We start from the raw sequence: 22307 nt of genomic DNA, 5'->3' as shown, positions 1-22307 counted from the left end.
ATCTCAGGCTAAGCAAAAACCACAAACCACTAACGTTAGCACCAGGAAGGTCAAAAATTTATATCTGGTTCGTCACCATCTTGTGAGAGTCCATAGACGTTCCTCTCCAACATTTTAGTAGTCCATTACTCCATGTGATGGTTAGTTAACAACATTAAAAATCAATTGTCCAAAAGGGTTATTGATTTCTAGTGCAGCAAATCATTCTTTAAAATATTATTTTTTTAAATAATGTTTTACTTGCCCTTCTGATTTGCATGATGACTGGTTGTTTGAACACATACCAATTGTTGCCTTAATTAGTTGCAAAACTAATTTCCCCTCATTTCCAAATTCCTCCAAATAAACCTTGGTTTTTGAGCATAAATATCCACACTGAACTATGATATCATTGAATCATTTTTATTGGTTTCCATTTTTTCCTTTATTTGCATATAGTTCATTAGTTTTCCTCATTCCTTCATTTTGCTTGGTAGTTTTATTTGAGTGTTACGACACTAGTTAAAGAGTTTGTTGACTGAAATATTTTAACTTGGAGTTGAAGTATCTTTGTTAATAAACTGTTAAATTTTAGAGAAGTTGGTGTGTTTTTATTCCATATGTGTGCAGGGCTTGCTGTTTGAGATTGCCAGTATCCAAATTACATCTTTCCGCTATTGTTTCACAATACCATGGCATATTAGGCTGATTCCTGATCTGGTGGTGCCCTGATTTATTAGTCTGACAAAAAAATTTAATATTCTAACTTTAATAATTATTTTGTTAATAGTTGTTAAATATTAATAGTTGCAAATAGCCAAACAATCATAATTGCAGAAGATGTTATTTTCTGACTTGTACAGAACTGAATTAGGTGCTTCATTCTAAATGTTCTCTTGTTCACTCGCTGTAAAACACTGTAAGCTTTGTGTGGTAATTATTAACATTTCTTGTATCGTTTACTGCTTAGACTTGAAAAATATTTTTCTTACTACTTCCTTATGGTGTTGGCTGAAATGATGGTCATGATACAGGCTGTACTGCTAATTTAACATTGGGGAATGATGCAGCTGATTTGCATTCACCCTTTCAGCAATTTGTACCCCTATTCCATCTACGTCATCCCTACAAATGACCATTTTGTCCTTTCTACTTCCAGTTTGTACCAGTAAAAAAACTAAAAAATAAAAAATTCATAGCCATTGTTAATGGCGAAAACAAATGCACCTTAGTAAACTCACTCAACAAGGAGAACGGTGAGAATCAAAGTGGCATTTTTATGAAATTCTACACAAGAATTGAGAATGAACAGAAGATATAACCAAACCAGTGTCTCAGTCTGCCCGTCCTGACTGTAAACAGGAAAACACAGAGTTTTATAACCCCTCACAGACTGAGACAGTAAATGACAATACAGAGACAGGTAGATAAAACAGACCTTGAGCATCCGATTTCCAAAAGAGGTCAGCATGATGTGACACCTCGGAGAGAAGAGAGGTATCTTCTCTTGGGTAAACACTACATTCATGTCAGAAAGCCTTGCATTCCAGGCGTCTCTAAGTGGGGCATGCTGAGCTGCAAGAGTAGATCTAGTCTGAACCGGACATCTCATTGACAACAAGCTGACCTCGGAACACATAGTTAAAACATAAACAAAACAAGATGACCTATTTGAATTTTTCCACTATAACCATTTGCTTAATTTATTTTCAAGATTTTTAAAGACAAATAGTCATAAAAATACTCAAAATCTCACACCTACCTGAACTTAATTCTATATTGTAATCTAAAACCTTGTATTGCATCGTTTTTTTCATTTATTCTGGTTCTGATACCCAAGCTGAGTACAGGAAGGTAGTGGACAGCTTTGTGGCATGTGTGGAAACAATCATCTCATTTTGAATGTGACTAAAACAAAGGAGATGATTGTAGATTTTAAGAGAAACAGGAATAAGTCAAAAACTATTTCTATCATGGGAGAAGAAGTGGAGGTGGTGGAGGAGTATAAATACCTCGGTGTTCACCTGGACAACAGACTAGAATGGAGATGCAACTGTGAAGCCATCTACAAGAAGGGACAGAGCAGACTGTACTTCTTGAGGAAGCTTAGGTCCTTTGGTGTTTGCAGCAAGATGCTGCATATCTTCTATAAGTCTGTTGTGGAAAGTGTGATCTCTTCTGCCATCATCTGCTGGGGAAGCAGCATCAGAGCCAGGGACTTAAAAAAGCTCAACAAGCTGATAAAGAAGGCTGGCTCTGTTCTGGGGACTCCTCTGGAACCTCTGGAGATCATTGTGGAAAGACGGATTCTTCATCAAATGAAGAACATTATGGAGAACCCTGAGCATCCTCTTCATGAGACTGTCCTACAACAACAGAGTGTCTTCAGTCAGAGGCTTCTTCAGATCTGCTGTAAGACGGAGCGCTACAGGAGATCCTTCCTGCCCACAGCCATCAGCATCTACAACGGCTCTTTGAAGAAACCTTCATAATATGAACTATAACAACATTTAATTTCCCTTTGGTATTAATAAAGTATTTTTGAATTGAATTGAATTGAATTTGACCCTTGCAAAATCTGATGTCCCCAGTCAAGCCTAAATAACTCTAAGTGACCTTGTGCTGGTAGGTATTATTTATTTTAGTCATATGACCGACTTTTCCTTACAGTAGACCATGAGTAGAACTTAAAAAAGTACTTTGAATCATTGGTTATCCTCCTTGGAGGTCAGAAATAATGCGTGGTCAGTATGGCCACATCTAGTACCAAAAAAGTTGGATGGGAAACGGTCAAAACTGGAATGGTCCAAAAGGCTGAAGAGGCAAAAAGACCAGCAGATATGTGTATGGAAACACAGGAGAAAACACAAAGACTGGTATACGTTAAGTGCACTAATTATACTTAGCAATAGACATTTTGCTTTATAGAGGGTGAACTACATTCACCGGCCAAATTAGGTACACCTGTTCAATCGCTTGTTAGTACTAACAACAAATCAGCCAACAGCATGGGCAAAGATGACTTGCTGAAGGTTAAATCAAGCATCAGACTGGGGAAGATAGAGGATTTATGTGACGTTGAACATGGCATGATTGTTGGAACTAGATGGACTGGTTGGAGAATTTCAGACATTGCTTTTCAAACACAATCAATTATCTGATGTTGTGCAAACAGTGCTTGCTTGATGTCACAGAAGAAAGGGCAGACTGGTTTGAGATTATAGAAAGCAGCAATGACTCAAAGATTCACTCAATATATGCAGTATAATCTCTGAATGTTTAATTCATTAATGTCAAGGTCTGGGTTTGGATCGGGCCAAAGTGCACCAGCATGATGAGAGGAAGGCTTCTCTTTAATCAAAGGTCTCCAAAATGTAACGTAATCACAGCAGGTACAAACATGAGTTGAGCCAAAAACTTACATGTGTACACAGTTCTGTAACGTAGTAAAACTGAGCATAAACAGGGGTAGTGAACAAGAAGAACCAGCAAGGAACTAAGAACACAGACCAACTAATATACAGAGAGACATGAGAGAGAAACAATAGACAGGCAATCAAAAGGACTAGGGACAGGTGTGACGAGGCAAACAGGGAGGCTGAAGGGCAGGTGAAACTAATACAAAACTAACCCATGGGAGAAGGGACTAATAAACAATACAGTAAACAAACCTAAACCAACACTGACTGAAATAACTGGAAAGGAAGCAGAGAACGTGAGGACTAGAATACATACAAACCAAAATGTAAACAATAACTAAAACTAACCTATCAGGAGGGACTAGAAGAATAGAGACTTAAACCAGAGAACTATAATAATAATCATAAAAAAGAGATAACCATTCTAAGTGATAAATAAGAAAACAACTAAAGGAACTATGAGCGAGGGGAGAGAGAACTGCAAACAGTAGGAGGCAGGAGGGAGAACAAAACTAACATCAAAATACCTGAAAGAATAATCAAACACAAAACCAACACAGTCCCAAAATGTCAAACCCTGACAATTAAACCTTGAGGAAGAGGGGCTACAACTACACAAGAACATACCAGATACTATTTCTGTCAGTAAACAATTACAACTGAGGCTACAGCAACTGTGTGATGCTATCATGTCAATATGGATCAAACTCTCTGAGGAATGTGTCCAAATCCCTGTTGAATATGTCATATAGAATTAGGGCATTTCTGAAGCTGGTAGGGGGTTCAACCCATGACTAACAAGGTGTAGCCTATCTAAAGTGGTAAGTGGCTATATATGTTGTGAGTCTGATTGATTTAAAGCAAGATGGTAAGTAAAATAATCCGAACTTAAATGTAAGAGTTTAATTAATCAAGTTCTAACAGTTTCTTTCGTCAGTGTGAAAACACCATATATGGTAAAGGACGTGTGATGGACCTTGAGACCGGCTGCGTCTCGTGATTGGCACTCTGGAGTGGAGAGTAGTGGTTCCTATTGAGTTTCGTCGGATTGAGCAGGTAAGATCTTGGTCAGAGGGGAGAGGAATCAATTTCAGGTCTTGTCTTGCGGCGAATGTAATGCACAGTGTCCGTGTGAAGAACAAACAGAAAAAGCGCAGCTGAAGTGCAAAGGTACAAGGTCAAAGTTTAATATTCACAGCACAATTTTCAGAGCTGGGTTGGATGCAATGTCTTGAGGGGAAACATAATGTGATCGTGCCTGAGATTTAGTGTGAGTGTTGATGCGTCCATGTGGAGCTGAACGGCCGCTGCCTCTCTGCTCAACTGTTATATGCTCGCTCACCGCGGCTCGAATATCACTTACCGGGTCCCGACCAATCCCTGCGCGTCCTCGGAGCTGGAGAGGATCAAAGCTGGCAGGCAGGCGGACCGGGAGAGAGAAAGCGAGGAAGCACACACCCAGTCATCATCTACCCATCCTCACGCATATCCTGTTTCGACAGATCGACACACAGGCTGCTCTCCCGCCAGCTCCCCCCTCTACTGCAGCCGGGCTAGAGAAGGAGGCGCCGGGCAGGATGCGCGATGGGACAGGCATGCGGACACGCGCTCCTCTGCCGTAGTCAGCCTCCGTCCTCTGAGATGTAAGTCTGTCTTATAACTCTGCTTACCTGCTCAGGTATTTACATCTAAAAGCGCACTGCTAACATTCACACGGCGTGTAGCTAAGAGCCAAACGCAGAGTGGGTGTAGTTGTGTGAGTAAGTGTGACCTGCTGGGTGTCATCACCTCCACTGACAGCGAGATTGAAGACCCCATGTGTTGTGAGCTGGCTGTGAAATGCTCTGTCAGTGTGGCTCTGTATAATATGCTCCACAGATAATTTAGTCACCTTATCGTGCCTTTGTGTCTTCCAGAGAATCATTACAGTGGCTGATCTTCCTCTAATATTCCTACAGAAGCACATCCATTTGCAGTGATTTATCACTCTTAATTGAATTCTGCCCGTGAAAAGTGTCTTGCTAAAATCTGTTTTTAAGAGCTGACTTTAAGCCAACATTATCCAGCACTAACAGTGACCAACAGGGTTCTGCCTATAATTAAGCACTCGTTATAGCTAATAGCAATATGCATGTTTTAAGATACCAGGCATTGCTTCATTTATGAGTCACAGTACATGTTATTTATGTGTAAAGTGGTGGGAAATTGGTTAATTTGTTGGTTGCAAAGGCTAAATTTCACTAACCTGTTACCTATTCTTAAAAGACTCTCTGAGACATCAGGAATTTACACCAGGCAGAATCGTTATAATACATAATCTATTCAACAGGAATCTGTTTATAATGCCTATTATGGTTATTTTACTCAGGCAATTTTTTTAAGGGAAAAGATTTTTGAGATACGAATTTATGCAAAAATATTAAACAGACACACGATAAACATAGCAGTAGTTTTCAAGTAATCTTTCTGTTTGCACTTATTAACCTTTTGGTTTTAATTGGTCTCCTCTTTATAAAATAGCAAAAATAAAAACAAGCTGAACCTATTAATTAATCAAGCTATCTGCTCAAGTGATCCTGCAGTCTAATGTCCCTTTTCCAATGGCTCTATTTACCACGGCTCCACTCCACTCGGACTGCTTCACGAGCTTTTCCATGACTGTTTTTTCCGTGCCGGTACCTACTTTCTTGGTCCCTGCACCTGAGCCGGTACGACCGGGGCAGAGTAGGGACTACATGTGACATGAACAGACTGCTGTTCACTGATTGGTCATGGGACCAGGAGAAATTAGAAGGTTTTCGAAGAGGTAGTGCAGGGAAAAGTTAATAATACTCAAGAGCGATTACAATAATATTAAGGACCACAATGGCCGGAGTAGATCAAACCGAAAGATAATTTTACTATTTACAAATCACAAACCCTGTCGAAGGCTGAAAGAAAAGAAAAAGGACACATCAGGTTTCTGAACTACATGCAGGCGGGTTGCTGTCATTAATAACATCCTAAATCAGCTGATCACACATAAAACCAGCTGTTCAGACACACAAATCTTTCCACCAAAACACACAAAACAATACCACCATGAAACGGCATGTTTGGTTCAGAAATTTGATGATCCTTAAGCGAACCAGTGTCTGCAAGAGGAGAGACCAGGCAGAGAACAGCTGCCTGTAATCAAGACTGCCTGCATTGGATCAAATGGGAGGAAGACCCTGCTGAATCTGCGGAGCCTGAATATCCAATATCCAACCTAAAACTAACTTCACCGCAGTCAAAAGTCAGTAGTTTTGCTCTTTAAAGTCCTTGTCTTCATTATTGCCATGGCTGAGACAAAAAGCTTCCTTTTTTTAACAAAAGTTAAAATCCCAAGATTTTAACTTCTTCAGGCAAACTTTGGAGCATCTCTCCTCTCCGCTTCTCCAACCACAACTCTGTCAAATCAGAACGCCTGAGTTCTGGCTGGGCTGTGGTTCAGATAATTATCTCAGTGGATCATTTTATACATGAGAAAACATATATAAGACATTCTTGCATATACAGTAATACAACATTATTTGCATTTTGTTTATTTATGTATTTATTTTCTATGTATTTATTTTTTTTAATAGTTTTACGCAGATTAATTTGACAGAGGCTTGTCTTCAAACCATAGCTCCAGCTATGAATGAAAACATAACGGGTTACTGTGCTGACTGGAGCAAGACCGAGTAAGATGGAGCTGCGCCGCCTAAAATTTAATTTCCCATTGGGATTAATACATTATTTTTGAATTGAACTGAATTGAAAAAGAGCCAGTGGAAAAGGGCACAGTTAGTCCCATTGGTGTTTCATGTAAACAATGAAATGTATAGGAACTTTCTTTCATATGTAATATTCTAATTTTCTAAGACGCTTTGGGTTTTCACCATCTTTAAGCCATAACCTTCAAAATTACAAAACATAAAGATTTGAAATATTTCACTCTATTTTTAATGAATCTATGTAATATACAAGTTTCACTTTCTGAAATAAGTGATAAAAAGTCCAGAATTTTTTTTACCATGTTCAAATATTTTTAGATGTACCTGTGTATATATATTTCAGCTTGAAACTACGATGTGTTCAGCTTGGTTTTGACAGCATTCTAGGATCCAAGCTTTAACTTTCAAGGTTCATTCAATGCATCTTATTAATCTACCGATCCAGCAAAGCACGCTATTAGGATTCCCAACTCTGCCTACTGTGCTGAAAACATTTCAAACAACCATTCCATACACTCTGTGCTAGTCAATAACACTGTTGTTTCTAAATTTGACTGTATTGATTGAACGTTGTAATGTAATGTTTGTCAGGAGGCCTCTTAGGGATACCTGTCGGGGGAAAAAAATGAGCTGTTAAATGTCAGGGCCATGCTTCCTGTTCATCCTAACGTCAGTTAATAAAGTAGAGCACTGCTGAGATTGATTGGTAATTAAATCGATTCTCCTGCTGCTGAGTGGTTGAGAAATCAAACATGAGGCTGATCAAACAGTATGCAGATAATTCGTAAATGAGTTTCACTCAGGATCTATGCAATTTACGCTATTCCCTTGGCTTTTTTTTTTTTTTTAAACATTTCTGGATCTTAACGTTTTAAAGTAATCAAATGGTTGAAAGTTCAGTCTTCTGTATGTCTAAGATTCAACAAATTTGTAAATAGAAGGTATGAAATCCTTAAATATGTAACTCGCGTTTTAAATTCAATCCCTGGGGAATAATGGGTTACATTAACCCATCCAAATAGAAGCCTGAGTTTCTTACACCAAACATTTGTTGGTCTGTCCTGCAGGCAAATAAGCAGAATTTTAAAAGAATAATGAATCTGCCTCAGTCAGGGATCCCTGCAATATAATTAGATTCAGTAGCTGGTCTCACCTGTTTCCCTTATGCTAGAGCCGCTTTGATATAGCGACAGTGGCAGTGATCACTGAAGGTCATGAAATTAAGTGTGATGCCTGCACAAAATACATGAGAGCAGATGCCATGCATGTAGCCTGTGCAATTACATACCTGCTATGATTGAGCGAGGAGAGCAGCCATAAAATTTTAACCTACAAAAGTGAAAGCTTCTTGCTGATTTCAAGAGATTTCAATGTTTGAATTTATATTTTATGGAGCCATTCCTTTTATTACAAATATTCACAAAGCTCTACAATATCAGTTAGTAGACACATGCAGGTTGACCTTTTGTTTGCATGAACTTTTCAAGCTTCCAACAGGTTGCTGACTGACCGTCAGCTGTTTTGTTTACAATCTTTGTTTAAACAAATCCTGTCTGCAAGGTTCTTTAGGTGCATCATTGTGTTGATTAAAGAGCTGCTCGTGGCCGACTGAGTCGTCAGCCGATTAACATTTTCCTGGATTGATTTATACCACAGTAGAACGGAGCGTTGCGTCGAGCTTTGTGGAAAATATCTGCTGGTACAAAGTCTGGCTTTTATCACAAAAGTTTTTTTTAACCAACAAAGTAAAGGAAGATTCTCTTAAAATGCTTCATAAGTTCCATCCAACTAACCACTACCTTCAGAAACTAATAGATGATGATAATGTAAATTGTTGGTTTTGTGTGAAGCCGATAGGGAAACAACGGTTCATTTATTCTGGTATTGCTTGTCAATCTGCTGCTTGAGTTTGCGAAAACAAGATGTGGTCGATTTATATAAATTTTGACGCAAATGAGTATCTCTAAATAATTGTTTTTTTTATTTAATAATTCGATCAATTCTTTTACAACCCCAATTCCAATAAAGTTGGGACGCTGTGTAAAACGTAAATATAAACAGAATGCAATGATTTTCAAATCCTGTTCAGCCTATATGCAATTAAATACACTACAAATACACGATATTTAATGTTCAAACTGATAAACTTTATTGTTTTTTGCAATTATTCACTCATTTTGAATTTGATACTTGCTATACGTCCCATAAAAGCTGGGACAGGGGCACATTTACCACTGTGTTACATCACCTTTCCTTTTATTAACACTCAATAAGCTTTTGGGAACTGATGACACTAATTGTTAGGTGGAATTCTTTTACATTCTTGCTTGATGTACTTCAATTGCTCATTGGTCCGGTGTCTCTATTGTCGTACTTTGAACTTCATAATGCGCAACACATTTTCAATGGGAGACAGGTGTGGACTGCAGGCAGGCCGGACTAGTACCCGCACACATTTACGACAAAGCCACAGTTGTAAGATGTGCAGAATGTGGCTTGGCAAATAAGCAAGGACCTTCCTGAAAGAGGCGTTGCTTGGATGGCAGCATCTGCTACTCCAAAACCTGAATGTACTTTCAACATTAATGGTGCGTTCACTGATGTGCAGAGAGAGGTTGGTTTTTGGCCTTGCTGCTTACATACAAAGATTTCTCCAGATTCGCTGAATCTTTTGTAGATATTATAGATTGTAGATGATGAAATCCCTAAATTCCTTGCAATTGTACGTTGAGAAAAGTTGTTCTTAAATTGTTGGACTATTTGCTCACGGAGTTGTTCAAAAATGGTGAACTTTACCCCATCCTTGCTAGTGAAGCCTTTCTGTGGTGCTACTTTTTTACCCAAACACTCACCTTTTTCCAATTCACCTGTTCACCCGTGGAATGTTTCAAACAGGTTTTTTTTTTGTCATTCCTCATCTTTCCCAGTCTTTTGTTTTCCCTTTCCCAGCCTTTTTAGAACGTGTTGCAAGCATCAAATTCAAAATGAGTGAATATTTGCAAATAAACAATGTTTATCAGTTTGTACATCAAATATCTTGTCTTTGTAGTGTATTCAACTGCATAAAGGTGGAACAGGATTTGCAAATGATTAAATTCTGTTTTTATTTATGTTTTGCTCAACGTCCCAACTTTATTGGAATTGGGGTTGTACCTAAAAGGGGTTGTACATTTAAAAAGATATTCTTTAACTATACAAATTTCAGGGCACAGTATCCAACAAGGTGTTTGCAGTTATCTGTTTATGAAAACTAATACCACTAATATTAATAATTGAACTGTATTGAAGCTCCTGGACTCAATTGTAGTAAAATTTGGAATGATTCTGGCCATTCAAATGAAACTGTCAAAACATTACTTTGAGAAAACACAGAAAGAAGCAATAATTTCATATGATTGTAGAAAATCTCGGTATTTTAATTGGGTTTCAGGGTTTCCCTTTGTATTGGAAAGGGTTCATATTTAGCAGGCTGTGCTGTCCTCTCCTCTTGGGATGCTTCCTAAGGGCTTTTTGAGATAATATCCACTGTGTTATTATTATTGAGGATAATGTTTTACAGCCAACACACATCACCCTCATAATCTGTAATTGTGTGCCAGTGGGCTCACGTACGTGAGTGGTTTTCAGCTTTGAAAATATTGCAGTTTATTGGACTGATGCCAGAAAGTTAGATTGCCCAGCCCCCTGCTGAGCGAACACGCTCACCTAGAAATGCACACAAGTGCTCAGCAACAGCAGCAGGAGCGGAGTTGAAACCTGACCTCTGATTAGTGTGTGAGTGTGTGAGGGAGACAGAGAGAAAGAGAGAGAGAGAGAGAGAAAAGAAAGATGCTGATTTTGCACTGTGTTATCATCAGTAATGGGCTCATCAATACTAAAATATTCTCAGAGAGAGAGGGAGAGGTAAGGGACCGAGAATGAAGAGGAAGATTATAGAAAATAGGAGAAAAAACCTTTTGTGTTCACTTCTTATGCCCCACAGCCTTTTTATGTATTGACAAAATGGCTTAAAAGCTTTCTGTTCACAGCTTTTTGAATATTTCGACACGCTGCCTACAAGTTCATAATCTTTGCAAGTTAGAAAAAAATATACTGTTTACTAAAACATGAATATGAACTCCAGAACTACTCTGCTTCTATTTTGGTACTAATTAATTAGGTGAATAAACAGCATCCTTACCTATTTTCCACTCTGGACACTGGAATAATTTGAATAAAGCCACAGAAAATCAGTAATCTGCCTATGTCCTACAAAAAATCTAGACATACAAAGCATGTTGAATTTAAAAAAAAATGTTAGGAACCTTCTCTTGCTGCCATTATATCACTGAATATAATGAGGTAACTTGCAATGCTGAGGTGAAACTTCTCACTGAATCATCGGTACAGATGACAAACGACTGGGAATAAAAATGTGACTCTGTATTAATGAGTCAGAGGTCACCAAGAGTGTGCTAGAAAACCAAAGTCAACAATGACTCAGACAAATTACAGGCAGAAAATCTGACTCTTTCACTACCAGTTTGTCTGTCAGAGTGATGTCAATTTTGGATTATAATTCCTTTCAGGCCGATATTTATAATTTAATACTTTTTCTGTTTATTCATTAGTTTATGTTTTAAAATGTAAAACAAACAGATTAAATATATTTCATAGTTGGTTTATTATATACTTCTTAATTGCAAAGACAAACAACACAGACTTTGTCCTAACAGTGGGCATAAGGGGCCTTTCCATGAATTCATCTTGTAGTGTTCATTTTTAGTTCACCAGACTAAAGGATACGGTCCTAGTTAAAACTTAGTAGAATTCAACAAACTTCGTGTTTACTTGCATAATGATATTACAGAAAACCTGCTCCCTAACATGACTCCCAAACAGCCAGCTAACATGTAGCTAACATGTCAGTTTTGTTAGGGCTTAGTGATCCCAAGATGCAAGTCATTGGTGCAGCTTTTAGAGCTTTGGAGATTTGTTTACATCCATCACTCTTCCTTTCTTAGAAATGGACACAGGAGAACTTTGGCTGATTTCCGATCACTGGTTTTTCTAAAACTTTGACCTGCCTCTATTGATTTTAGCTGATTCTGATTTCTCTTTAAGAGCTATAAGACGAAGTAAAAACAGCACTGAATACATTTGTTTCAAGCCTTCTTCCCGTGAGCGGTCATTAAATATTTATACTAGGAGCAGCACTGTGTGAGGATGGTAGCCAAAATACAGGCCTTTACTATTATTTTAAGACAAAGACTAAATGATTCCAGATTTGATATTATAAACTAGATTTAGCATTTCATATTAGCGACTATTACAAAAAGGGTGTTATCAACACAAGAATGTAGACCTTTTTCTTAACTGTAATATTTCCAGAAGGCTGCCAACATTCCCAAGTCTAACATATTTCAGGACAAATAGAGGTTAAAAACTCAAACTGAAAAACAGAAAAACTTTAGTAAAGGATAAGCCTGTTGTAGAAAATACAATCTCCTTTTGAATAGCTCTGTGCATTCTCTGACATCAGTTTTAAATCACCTCACACCTACTGAAAATGGCTAATTATCAGTCTAGTTTTCACTCATTAAAAGTGTCTATATCAAAGTGTTTTTTTTTGTTTTTTTAGGTGCAATTTGGTTGGTAGGGTGAAATTTGGACCGTTGTCCATCGTTTTTGTGTTACAGTTTTAGTTAGTTATTTTGAACTCTTTAATTGTTGCTCTGAGTGTAGAAAGGGGCAGGCTCAAGCCAGTAACTGTTTTATTTTATTATTTTCCTCACTTATGCAGGACAACACGTCTTTCTTGAGTAGGATGTTCTCTTATACCTAAAGTGGCTAAGAAAAATAGGCCTCTCTTCATAGTTTTAAACCCAAGAAAACTGGTGTTTCTCCACTGAATAAATGACTTGAACACTGGACCTCATTTTCAGTGTTTAAATATGTAGCTGCTTAATTTATTTCAAGGATTTTTACACATCTAGTCCAGGGCTTTTAAGAAGTTTGAAGGACACTGTATTTTCTTAAATGTAATCAAGTACTTTTTCCCTCAGCAAGCCCCTCATTATCTGAGATTCTGGGAAGGGGATAAAATGTATTGGGTCTCACAGAGATCATGATATCAACAGTCTCCCTATTCTCAAAGGCAAGCATGGGAGGTCTACTGAACTACATGCAGAATAGTTATAAAAAGGCACAGCTGACTGAAAAGTTATATTTTTATCATCTGGGGCTTGTGCACCTCCCCTTTCTAATGCCACCCTGAGCATCTGCCCATGTAGCCTATATCAAAAACTGCCACTCTTCTTATTCCATAGTCAGTTGATATACGGTGTTCAAAATTAAATTACAAGTGTCAAAAGCTTCTTGTGACTTCTTGCTGCAGGATACAGCTCTGCATGTCATCCAAGAAAAGGTTGCTGCAATTTTAGCTTTTAGGCACATTTGCAAATAAAAGAAAAAGAAAACAACTTTGTAGGTGTGGCATAATAGAACTAACTTGCATAGCTGCACTGTTCTAACTTTTCTACCTGATTCATGCCAGTCCACATAATAATGGGCAGCTATCTGTTTATTTTTTCCCTCCAAAGAATTAAATACAATTTGAGTGCAACAGTAGTGCATCATTAGGATCCTAATGTCCATCCATCCATTTTCCTCTGTTTGCTTGTCCTGAACATGTGACTAAACCCTTTAACAAGTCATGTTAGATATGAAGTGGAGGATTCCTGGAGAGCACTGACACATTTTCTCATGGTTGTGGACTATTCTTGTACATCTAGATACAGCTAAAATACAGACTGTGACAGGAGAAACATATATTTCTTAAGTTCATGTTTATCTGAAAAGCTAAAAAGGAGCACCCTGATTTGTAAGGAGAAAACATCAAACACCCTAAATGTCAGTTTGAATGGGAGCCTGCCTAATTCAGTCAGGGATTTAGTTGCTTTACCCACTGCACAGGATTGATTCTTTGATTGTAAACTAAGTGGATTCATCTCAGTGCACTCAATAAATTCCACACAAAGTAACATATTTTACCCTGTGCCTGTGTGTGCGATTTTAGCTCGAAAAGAGGAGATGGATGTGTCAATTTAGTTACATGCCATTTAACATTGATGTTAAGCAGTGAAATCTGTGTAATTAGATTTTATACAGCTGTCTCCATCTGCCGTGAAGACAGCCGTTTCATAAAGTCGCATCTGATATAAATCACTGGTCTTTTAGGGCCTTCACTAACTTTTATAGAAAGTGACAGAGGCTGTTAATGATAAAAGAAAAAAAATAAGTGAGTAGTCCTCCAAGAAGATGGCGGCATACTTTTTGTATTATCTCTTCTGACAAGGCCTTAATATAGCAGAATATATTTCCTCTAACATGAAATATTGTGATATAAGTGACGCTCAACTATATTAAAGTGCATAAATAAATTAGTCTCAAATACGAATGCTGAATTGAGTTAATTTCTATTAAGAACAGAAGATGAGGTTTCTGTGTCTTCATCTGTGTAATACCTTTAAGGAGAACATGGAATGTTAATACTTTTACAAAAGCTTATGTAGGAAAAATCAATTCTAGCATCTACTTTGAATCCACTGTCTACTGATTAACTGAGCTTAAAAAAAAACAACTTATACAAATACCAAAAAATAAACAAAATCTTAAGAACACTTATCAATGCTGGTGTAATAACCATTAAAATAAGACTTAAGTGAAGCTTATTAAAGCTCGATAAGAAACAAAAAGTCATCCAAAGACAGTCATTTAGAAATTAAAAGGAGGGTTATTTCATAGCATTATTTCAGAGTTTTACACCACTCTAATCTATGAAAGAGAAAAAAACAGCAGAAAAAAATAGAATAGAAGCCCCTAGAAGAAGAATAGAAGTTTTTAAGCCACCAAGATAACAACAACCAATTGATAAAAGTTTTCATGGTGAAACACACCTTACTTTGGTCCAGCATGTGCGGTTGTTCACTTCTCTTTCCGGAACTGGGTTGGTTTCTCTAGATGGTTCCACACCGGCTAATAAATCTCTATTTAGGACAAACCGCTGCTTAGCTGGCCAGCTGAAGGTGGAGGGAGGCAAAGGATCTTAGGACATAGTTGGATCCAAAAACATAATTTCCTGTCCCCTCATGTCCCAATGTATGTTAGCTTCAAAGTGTTTTTCAAGAAGGTTCAGATGCCATCTTTCTCCTCGTGTAATTTCCACACATGTTTAGAAAATGTACATTAAGACTAAGGTTAAAAACTATGGAACCCTTTGTTTTTTTTTAATACTATAGGTTAAAGTCATGGAACCATAAAATGGCAGCAAGGAAATAAATTGATGCCAACAGTGTCATTGAAAGTGTGTGTTTGTGTGGGAGCGTGGAGGTGTCACAGGCAAATGAGTCTGACAGCTCCTGGCTTCGGCTCCTGCAGCTCATGTCAGCCTTCTTATCACTGCGAACTGTTGGCACAGACAGGTGTTTCTGTGTGTGTGTGTGTGTGTGTGTGTGTGTGTGTGTGTGTGTGTGTTTACATGTTCTTGTGAGTAAACACGTTGGGGATAGATGTGTGTGGGAGCAGCTGTTTCCCAGTCAGCAGTCGATCAGACAGCCATATCTAGATTTGAGTTCTTATCCATGGCTACAAATATGTACACCCCCATGAAGTTAAACTGGAGGGTTAGTAGTACAATATTGCATTCATTTGTGTGGCACACGGGGTGTAGGCGAAGTGCTGTTGCGTTGTGACAACAGAATGATTCTGAGCATCAACTTAGGTATGAACATTTGCTTACTTGCAGCCTGTGCAGTGGGGACATGCACAGATTATGAAACATAATTAAAAAGTACTTTGTCATGTTCAACTTATCATTTAGAAATTAAGTTATAAATATCATCCAGTTTCTGGTCTCCTATGCAGCTTTTTATACATACCCGCATGGTAGTTGGTGAAGTGACACTTTGAAGGTTCAGCAGAAGAATCAGAATCAGTTTCAATGATATAAAATGACTCCAAAAAAATTATGTTTAATTTTGAAATTCTCAGGCACACAAAAACATGCAGACAGCGCTAATGAATTTTCACGTTGCAAACAGCAGAGACTTTTTTTCTTGATATTGTTTGCCATTTGCATCAAAATAGCTTTAATTTATGAGTTTATATTTGCATGTAAGATGCCTAAAATGTCACTGTGCTTAATCTTGTCATTCCGTTTAACGGAGTTCATTAAGTTTAGATTTCATTTACAGTGTGTGCCTTTACTTCTGGTGCTTTGTTTTTATCATTGCTACTGTTTTTTGTGGCTCTTATTAGAGATATTTATCATAATCTGGTTTGGTAAAAGAACAGTTCGTTCAGTTCTCTTGATGCTTTGATAAACGCTCATACATTTTTTTTTTTTTTTTGCTCCAACGTTTTTACCTGTGGTTTAGTATTACTCCTACCGCACTGTTGCGTATCTGCCTTGTGTTTCAGTGGTATGCAAAGAGACACTGCTTTAAGGAAATAAAGTTCCATTATCTAATAGTTCTCATACTGTATCATATGTAATTGTATCTCTGGCTAAACCAGGATATCTTGAAAAATCCCATGGCATGACCATTGAAATTTACAGACACTATGTATTTATGTATTTGTGTGTACAGAAATGCTAAACAAATAGCAGTACTTAATTTCATGCTATACTATGCAGTTGCTCTGGCTACACTGATAAAGATTTTCTCACCTCAGAATACCAAATGCTTAGAGGGGCTCTAAATAATGGCAGCCCAACTTATTTTTTGTTAAATACAGTTTTTTTACCATTTGTGCGGTTGGGGGGCACTCATAAACTGTAGATAACTGAACCTTAAGCCTAAAAAGGTAAGGTGATCTTTAAGTATGGAAACAAAAGCAAGACCGTAGTGGCGTAGCAAAATTGTTGCCAACGTTTTTACTTTGTTGCTTTTTTTAGCAAGAATTCAGACCCGTCTGGAGTAATCTGGTGACCTTTTCTGTTCTTAGTGGAAACTTTTGGAGACGAGAAAGCATGCATCTTTCTTACATGTCTCAGAGACCAAAAACAAAAAGAATTGGCAGAGGAAATGTTTGTAGTTCTGCTTACATTCTCACTCCTCTGACATTATTGCACACTTCTAGCAACTTTTTATAACAGCCAATACCTACTTTCCTTACGGAGAACCTGGCAATACCAAAAGCAATACACAAAACAAGGTGACATCGCAAGCGACACACATAGAAGTACAACAATATTGTGAAAGAGTTAAGATATTTGTCAATCATTTCAGAAAGTGAAACTCATATACAGATTCATTACACAGAGTGAAATATATCAAGCTGTTATTTCTAGTAATTTTGATGATTATTGCTTACAGATAATGAAATGTCAAAATTCAGACTCAGAAAATTAGAATATTAGATAAGAGCAATAAGAAATATTTTTTGAATTTCATAAATAACATTATGGCCTACACAATCATAGGGAAGACTGTTAACTTTTCACTTGTCCAAAAGATAGTCATTGATAGCTTCCACAGGAAGAGTAAGCCAAAAAAGGTAATAGTTAAAGAAGCTGGTTGTTTAGAGTACTGTATTCAATGGAAAATTGAGTGGAAGGAAAAAGTGTGGTAGGAAAAGATGCCACAGGGAAAACGGCAGCCTTGAGAGCAAAATCCATTGAAGAAGTTGGGAGTTTCACAAGGAGTGGATTGAGGCTCGAGTCAGTGCATCAAGAGCCACTATGCACGGATGAATCCTACTGATGGACTATAAGCATCTTACGTGGGCTAAGGAGAAAAAGAACTGGACTGTTGCTCAGTGGTCTGAAGTCCTCTTTTGGGATGAAAGTAAAGTTTGCTTTTCATCTGGAAATCAAGGTCCCATAGTTTGGAGAAAGAGTGGAGAGCACAGAATGCAATGTTTTATTATGAAGGACTCACACACAGAGCAGAATTAAAGTGAAGAATGTTTTAATAAAAATGGAAAGAACTTACAAAATGATTATGCACAACAACAAAATGACACTCCGCTCAGGAAGAGGACTGGGCATGGAAACAGATAAACAAGCATGGGCAGGGGTGAAAGTAGTTTTAAATTCTTGCTGGTACTGAGCTAGAGGTTGGGGGAGCACTGGGGGCATATCTCTCTCTCTCTCTCTCTCTCTCAGCAAAGTCCAAACTCAAACAAATTAAAATGTAAATAGGCTGTCTGTATAAGGCAGAAATTAGAATCACTTGACAATGTAGAATATATATATATATATTTAAATTGTTAAAGAGCTGCCATGTATGAAACAATGATAAACCGTTTTCTGATGCATAACGTTTCGTCTTTTTTTTTTAATAAAGATGAAAAGTTATGAAATTGAAGAAGTTATTGTTCTCTGCATTGTGGTTAAGTTTTGATTTCTTTTAATTTAAAAATTTGACAGTTCAGTTGTTTTAGCGTTTTTATTTAAACGTCTGTAGATGGTAAGTGATTTATTGTTCGTCCTGTCCTAATGCAAGCGGCAGTTTTTTATGTCTGTGCACCACCTGTGTAAAATCTCCCAGTCCATTAAATCGAACGCACCAATCTCCTTGGCAACCATTCTGTTTTGAAGGTAAGCGCGCATGCGCTCTCGTGTAGCCTGGCAGCGGTGTCCAGCTTGCGATTCTGCTCTCTTAACATTTCAGTCTGAGTGTTGATCGCTCTACAGACTCCATCCAACATCGCAGGCAGCTTTGGGATGCTTTGAACAGCTGCCCACGTTTTGCAAATCACTCGATAAGTCAGGTAACCACCAACTCCAAAAAGCAGAAATCCTCTTATCGAAAGTCCAAATATGTACACATTTTCTACGTCCTCGACCGACATCGTAGTCAGGTACACAATCTTCCACTACTGCCAAGAATCCATTGTGTATCCAGAGAAGAACGTCCCGTCTGGACAAGAGGGTCTCCTTTACCCTGTCTTCCCGTTGAAAAAAATTTTTGATGAATTACGTTGAGAGTCCAGCTGACCAAATCCATAATTTACAAGTTTGGAGGATATGCAAAGCGAGGCTCTGAGAATAATACAGACAAAAAGCTGAAGCAGGGATCAGCAGGGAGGGAGAGAAAACGCGTGTCTTCCACCAAGAGCAAGAGAAAAAGAGTGTAGGACCACCGGGTGATCGCGCCCATGCCATGCTGCATTAATGCAGTAATTTATGCAAAAGGAGTCCCAACCAAATATTGAGTGCAACAAAATTACACACGTTTTATAAGCCTCACATTTCTGATTTAAACATACTTTTTTTATTTTATCTCATGCATTATTCACACAATTTTGTTTTCTTTATATCTGTAAGCCATAATAATCAAAATTACAAGAAATGAAGGCTTGAAATATTTCACTCCATGTGTAATAAATCTACAGTATATAATATATGTGTTTCACCTAAAATATTGATGATTTTCACAATATTATAATTTTTGGAGTTGTACTACATGCTGGGGCATACTGTACATTACTCTAACTGTGCCTTATTTTCTGAAAGTTAGACCCATATAAAATAGTTTTTAGATGCACCAACATTAGATTAAAAAAAATTCATAACAAACACCACAAAATGAACAAATAATTTAATTTTAATAATTTTAATTTAATTATAATTTTGTTAAAACGCCAGAACTGAAGGGGTGGAGGGGTTGGAGGGACTGCGGGGGTTCTTTTTTTGTTGTTGATTGGTTGTATTGATCCGCCCACTGCACAGCTGTAACTGTTGGGAGAGGTTCTGTGATGCTTGCACATTAGCATCATGTTAACATGAGGAATCCATCTTCTGACATCACGGCATAGGCTCCTCATACGTAATCCTACAGCAACCCTTTTCACTGCACACAAGTCTGATCTGTACAAATTGTCTGTTTTTCATTCATTGAGTTGCACTGGCTTACTTTTTATTGTTTTTTTTCTTCATTGATTTTTCTCTCTGTTGATGAGATTGTTTGGATTATTGACTCTATCTGCCTGTTCACTGTTCTCCTCCCTGACTCTCCCTGACTCTTCACATTTCAGGCTTTGAAATCCCACCTACTATGCATACAAAGATGGGAGACAGGTGGGTCAAAGACAGGTGAAGGCTGCTCAGATCTGGAGATAGAAGAAAGGCAGGTGTTACCAAAGGTCAATCCAAGTTGGTCGAAGGTTATACTTCATTTTGTGCAAAGTCATCAAGCTAAAAGTATTTGTGGGCCAACAAAATTAAATATTTTCTTAATTACTGAAAACACAAAATTAATTTAACTTTAAAAAATGTTTTTACCTGCATAAGAATAAAGTAAATGCTATTTTTTTGTATAGAAAAGGGATCTTTATTTCATTGTACAGCTGAGTCCCATGTCCTTCCTTATTAAAAGAAAGGTAAACAATTTTACAATTTCTTAGGTTGATTGCGATATATTTCTTTGGTCTAGAATTTTTTGTCTGTTGTCACCAACAAGAAAGTGACACTCTTCTTCCGAAAATACTTTAATTTAGCTAATTTAGTTAATTTTAATGAATGGGTGTGCCTAAGTCTGCCTTTGAATAATTCACTGGATGATTGTGGGTCTGTATTTGCTATGAAATTAAAATGATAGAAAAACATTTAGTTAATAAGTTGCAAATACTAGTATTTTATCTTTATATAAAATATATAAAATTTGTTTGTATCTTTTTTGACAGGGCTCTCATCGGTGAAAATGTCGCCCTAAAAAATAAATCTTCATCTGCATCAACCCCCTGTGCTGGTGGGCCAAATTTTTACCACTTCAATTGTAATCAAGGGACCACACCTCCAAATTATTTGGCCCCAAATCAGGGACCAAATCATTGCAAGATTCTGGAAATGGCCCGTGGGCTGCAGTTTGGACACCACTGATGTAGGGTAATCAATAGTAGTGTTGGTTGCAGTTTTTGCTTCCTTTGATCTAACTTGTTAATCTCTAGTTTATGCTGATTGGTGGAAAGATAACTATTTTACACTGTCTTTTAGTAAAGGAAGAGGAGTGCTACACTAAGAAAACCAGGTTAGATTCCCATTATGGTTTTTTTCTTCCACTTTATTAGCACTGGTGTCTTACAAACTGACTGTACACTACACACATTGCTGTTGGAGTTTTTTAACGTTTTCTCTTTTATTCTAACATCCTTACCAATGCCTATACTAAGAACTATAAATGAACACATACACAAAATCCTCCAAATATCACAAATATGAGACACCTTTTAAAGCAATGTCTCATGGAAGTTTTAAATGACTGCTTTTCTAACTTCCTGCTGCCTCTAGCTGCACATTGCTAATACTAGTTTGTATGGAAACAGGAACAAGTGGAGATTCAGCTGTTAGTTTTATCTCTGTTTTAATCTATAACAGCAAAGCCGCTAACATTTTCATCAGAATTTCTGCAGCTAAATAAAATACAATGATCGTTGTTGCTGCTTGTTGAGGAATTTATGTGACCTTATTTTTGACTGAGCTTGTTAGTTTGTAAATTTCAGACTAGGTAAGGTAAGGTAAGTTTATTTATATAGCGCTTTTCAGCAATGAGACACTCAAAGCGCTGTCCATACAATTACAATACAATCACAAAGCAAATAAACACAGATACAGACACAGAAAAACAAATCAAATGATAAAATCAAACAGAGGTAATTTAAAAAAGTTAAATAAAATAAAGAGAATAGAATGATGGACAAGAAAATGAAAGGAAAATTGGACCGAAAACGCAACTAATTATGCCTTGATGGCACAGTCAAAGGCCACTCTAAACAAATAAGTTTTTAATCTTGATTTAAAGCAACTTAGGTTTCGGTGCTTTTACAGTTTTCTGGGAGTTTATTCCAGATTAGTGGAGCATAAGAACTAAAAGCTGCTTCTCCATGTTTGGTTCTGGTTCTGGGTGTGCAGAGTAGATTTGAGCCAGAAGACCTGAGAGGTCTGGGTGGTTGATACACTGACAACAAGTCTGTAATGTATTTTGGTGCTAAGCCATTCAGTGATTTATAGACTAACAGAAGTATTTTAAAGTCTATTCTCTGAGCTACAGGGAGCCAGTGTAAGGACTTTAGAACCGGGGTGATGTGCTCCACTTTCTTAGTTCTAGTGAGGACGTGGGTAGCAGTGTTCTGGATCAATTGCAGCTGTCTGATCAACTTTTTAGGCAGACCTGTGAAGACACCG

At 37.5% G+C, this 22307-nt stretch overlaps 1 protein-coding gene across 3 annotated transcripts in view; it reads left to right on the top strand.

Moving 5' to 3' along the window:
* Window positions 1-4315: 4315 nt before the first annotated feature.
* Window positions 4316-22307, top strand: part of LOC124883773 (cGMP-dependent 3',5'-cyclic phosphodiesterase) — a 259776-nt gene continuing 241784 nt past the window's right edge. The window contains exons 1-2 of one of the 3 annotated variants that reach the window (XM_047391094.1): window positions 4316-4454; window positions 4901-5041. In XM_047391094.1, coding sequence (XP_047247050.1) covers window positions 4983-5041 — 59 coding nt within the window. In that variant the 5' untranslated portion in view covers window positions 4316-4454; window positions 4901-4982. The other 2 variants (XM_047391095.1, XM_047391096.1) reach the window with 2 other exon arrangements.

This window comes from Girardinichthys multiradiatus, chromosome 18 (genome assembly GCF_021462225.1).
Source record: "Girardinichthys multiradiatus isolate DD_20200921_A chromosome 18, DD_fGirMul_XY1, whole genome shotgun sequence".
Classification (NCBI taxonomy): domain Eukaryota; kingdom Metazoa; phylum Chordata; class Actinopteri; order Cyprinodontiformes; family Goodeidae; genus Girardinichthys; species Girardinichthys multiradiatus.
This window is presented reverse-complemented; position numbering and strand designations above follow the sequence as displayed.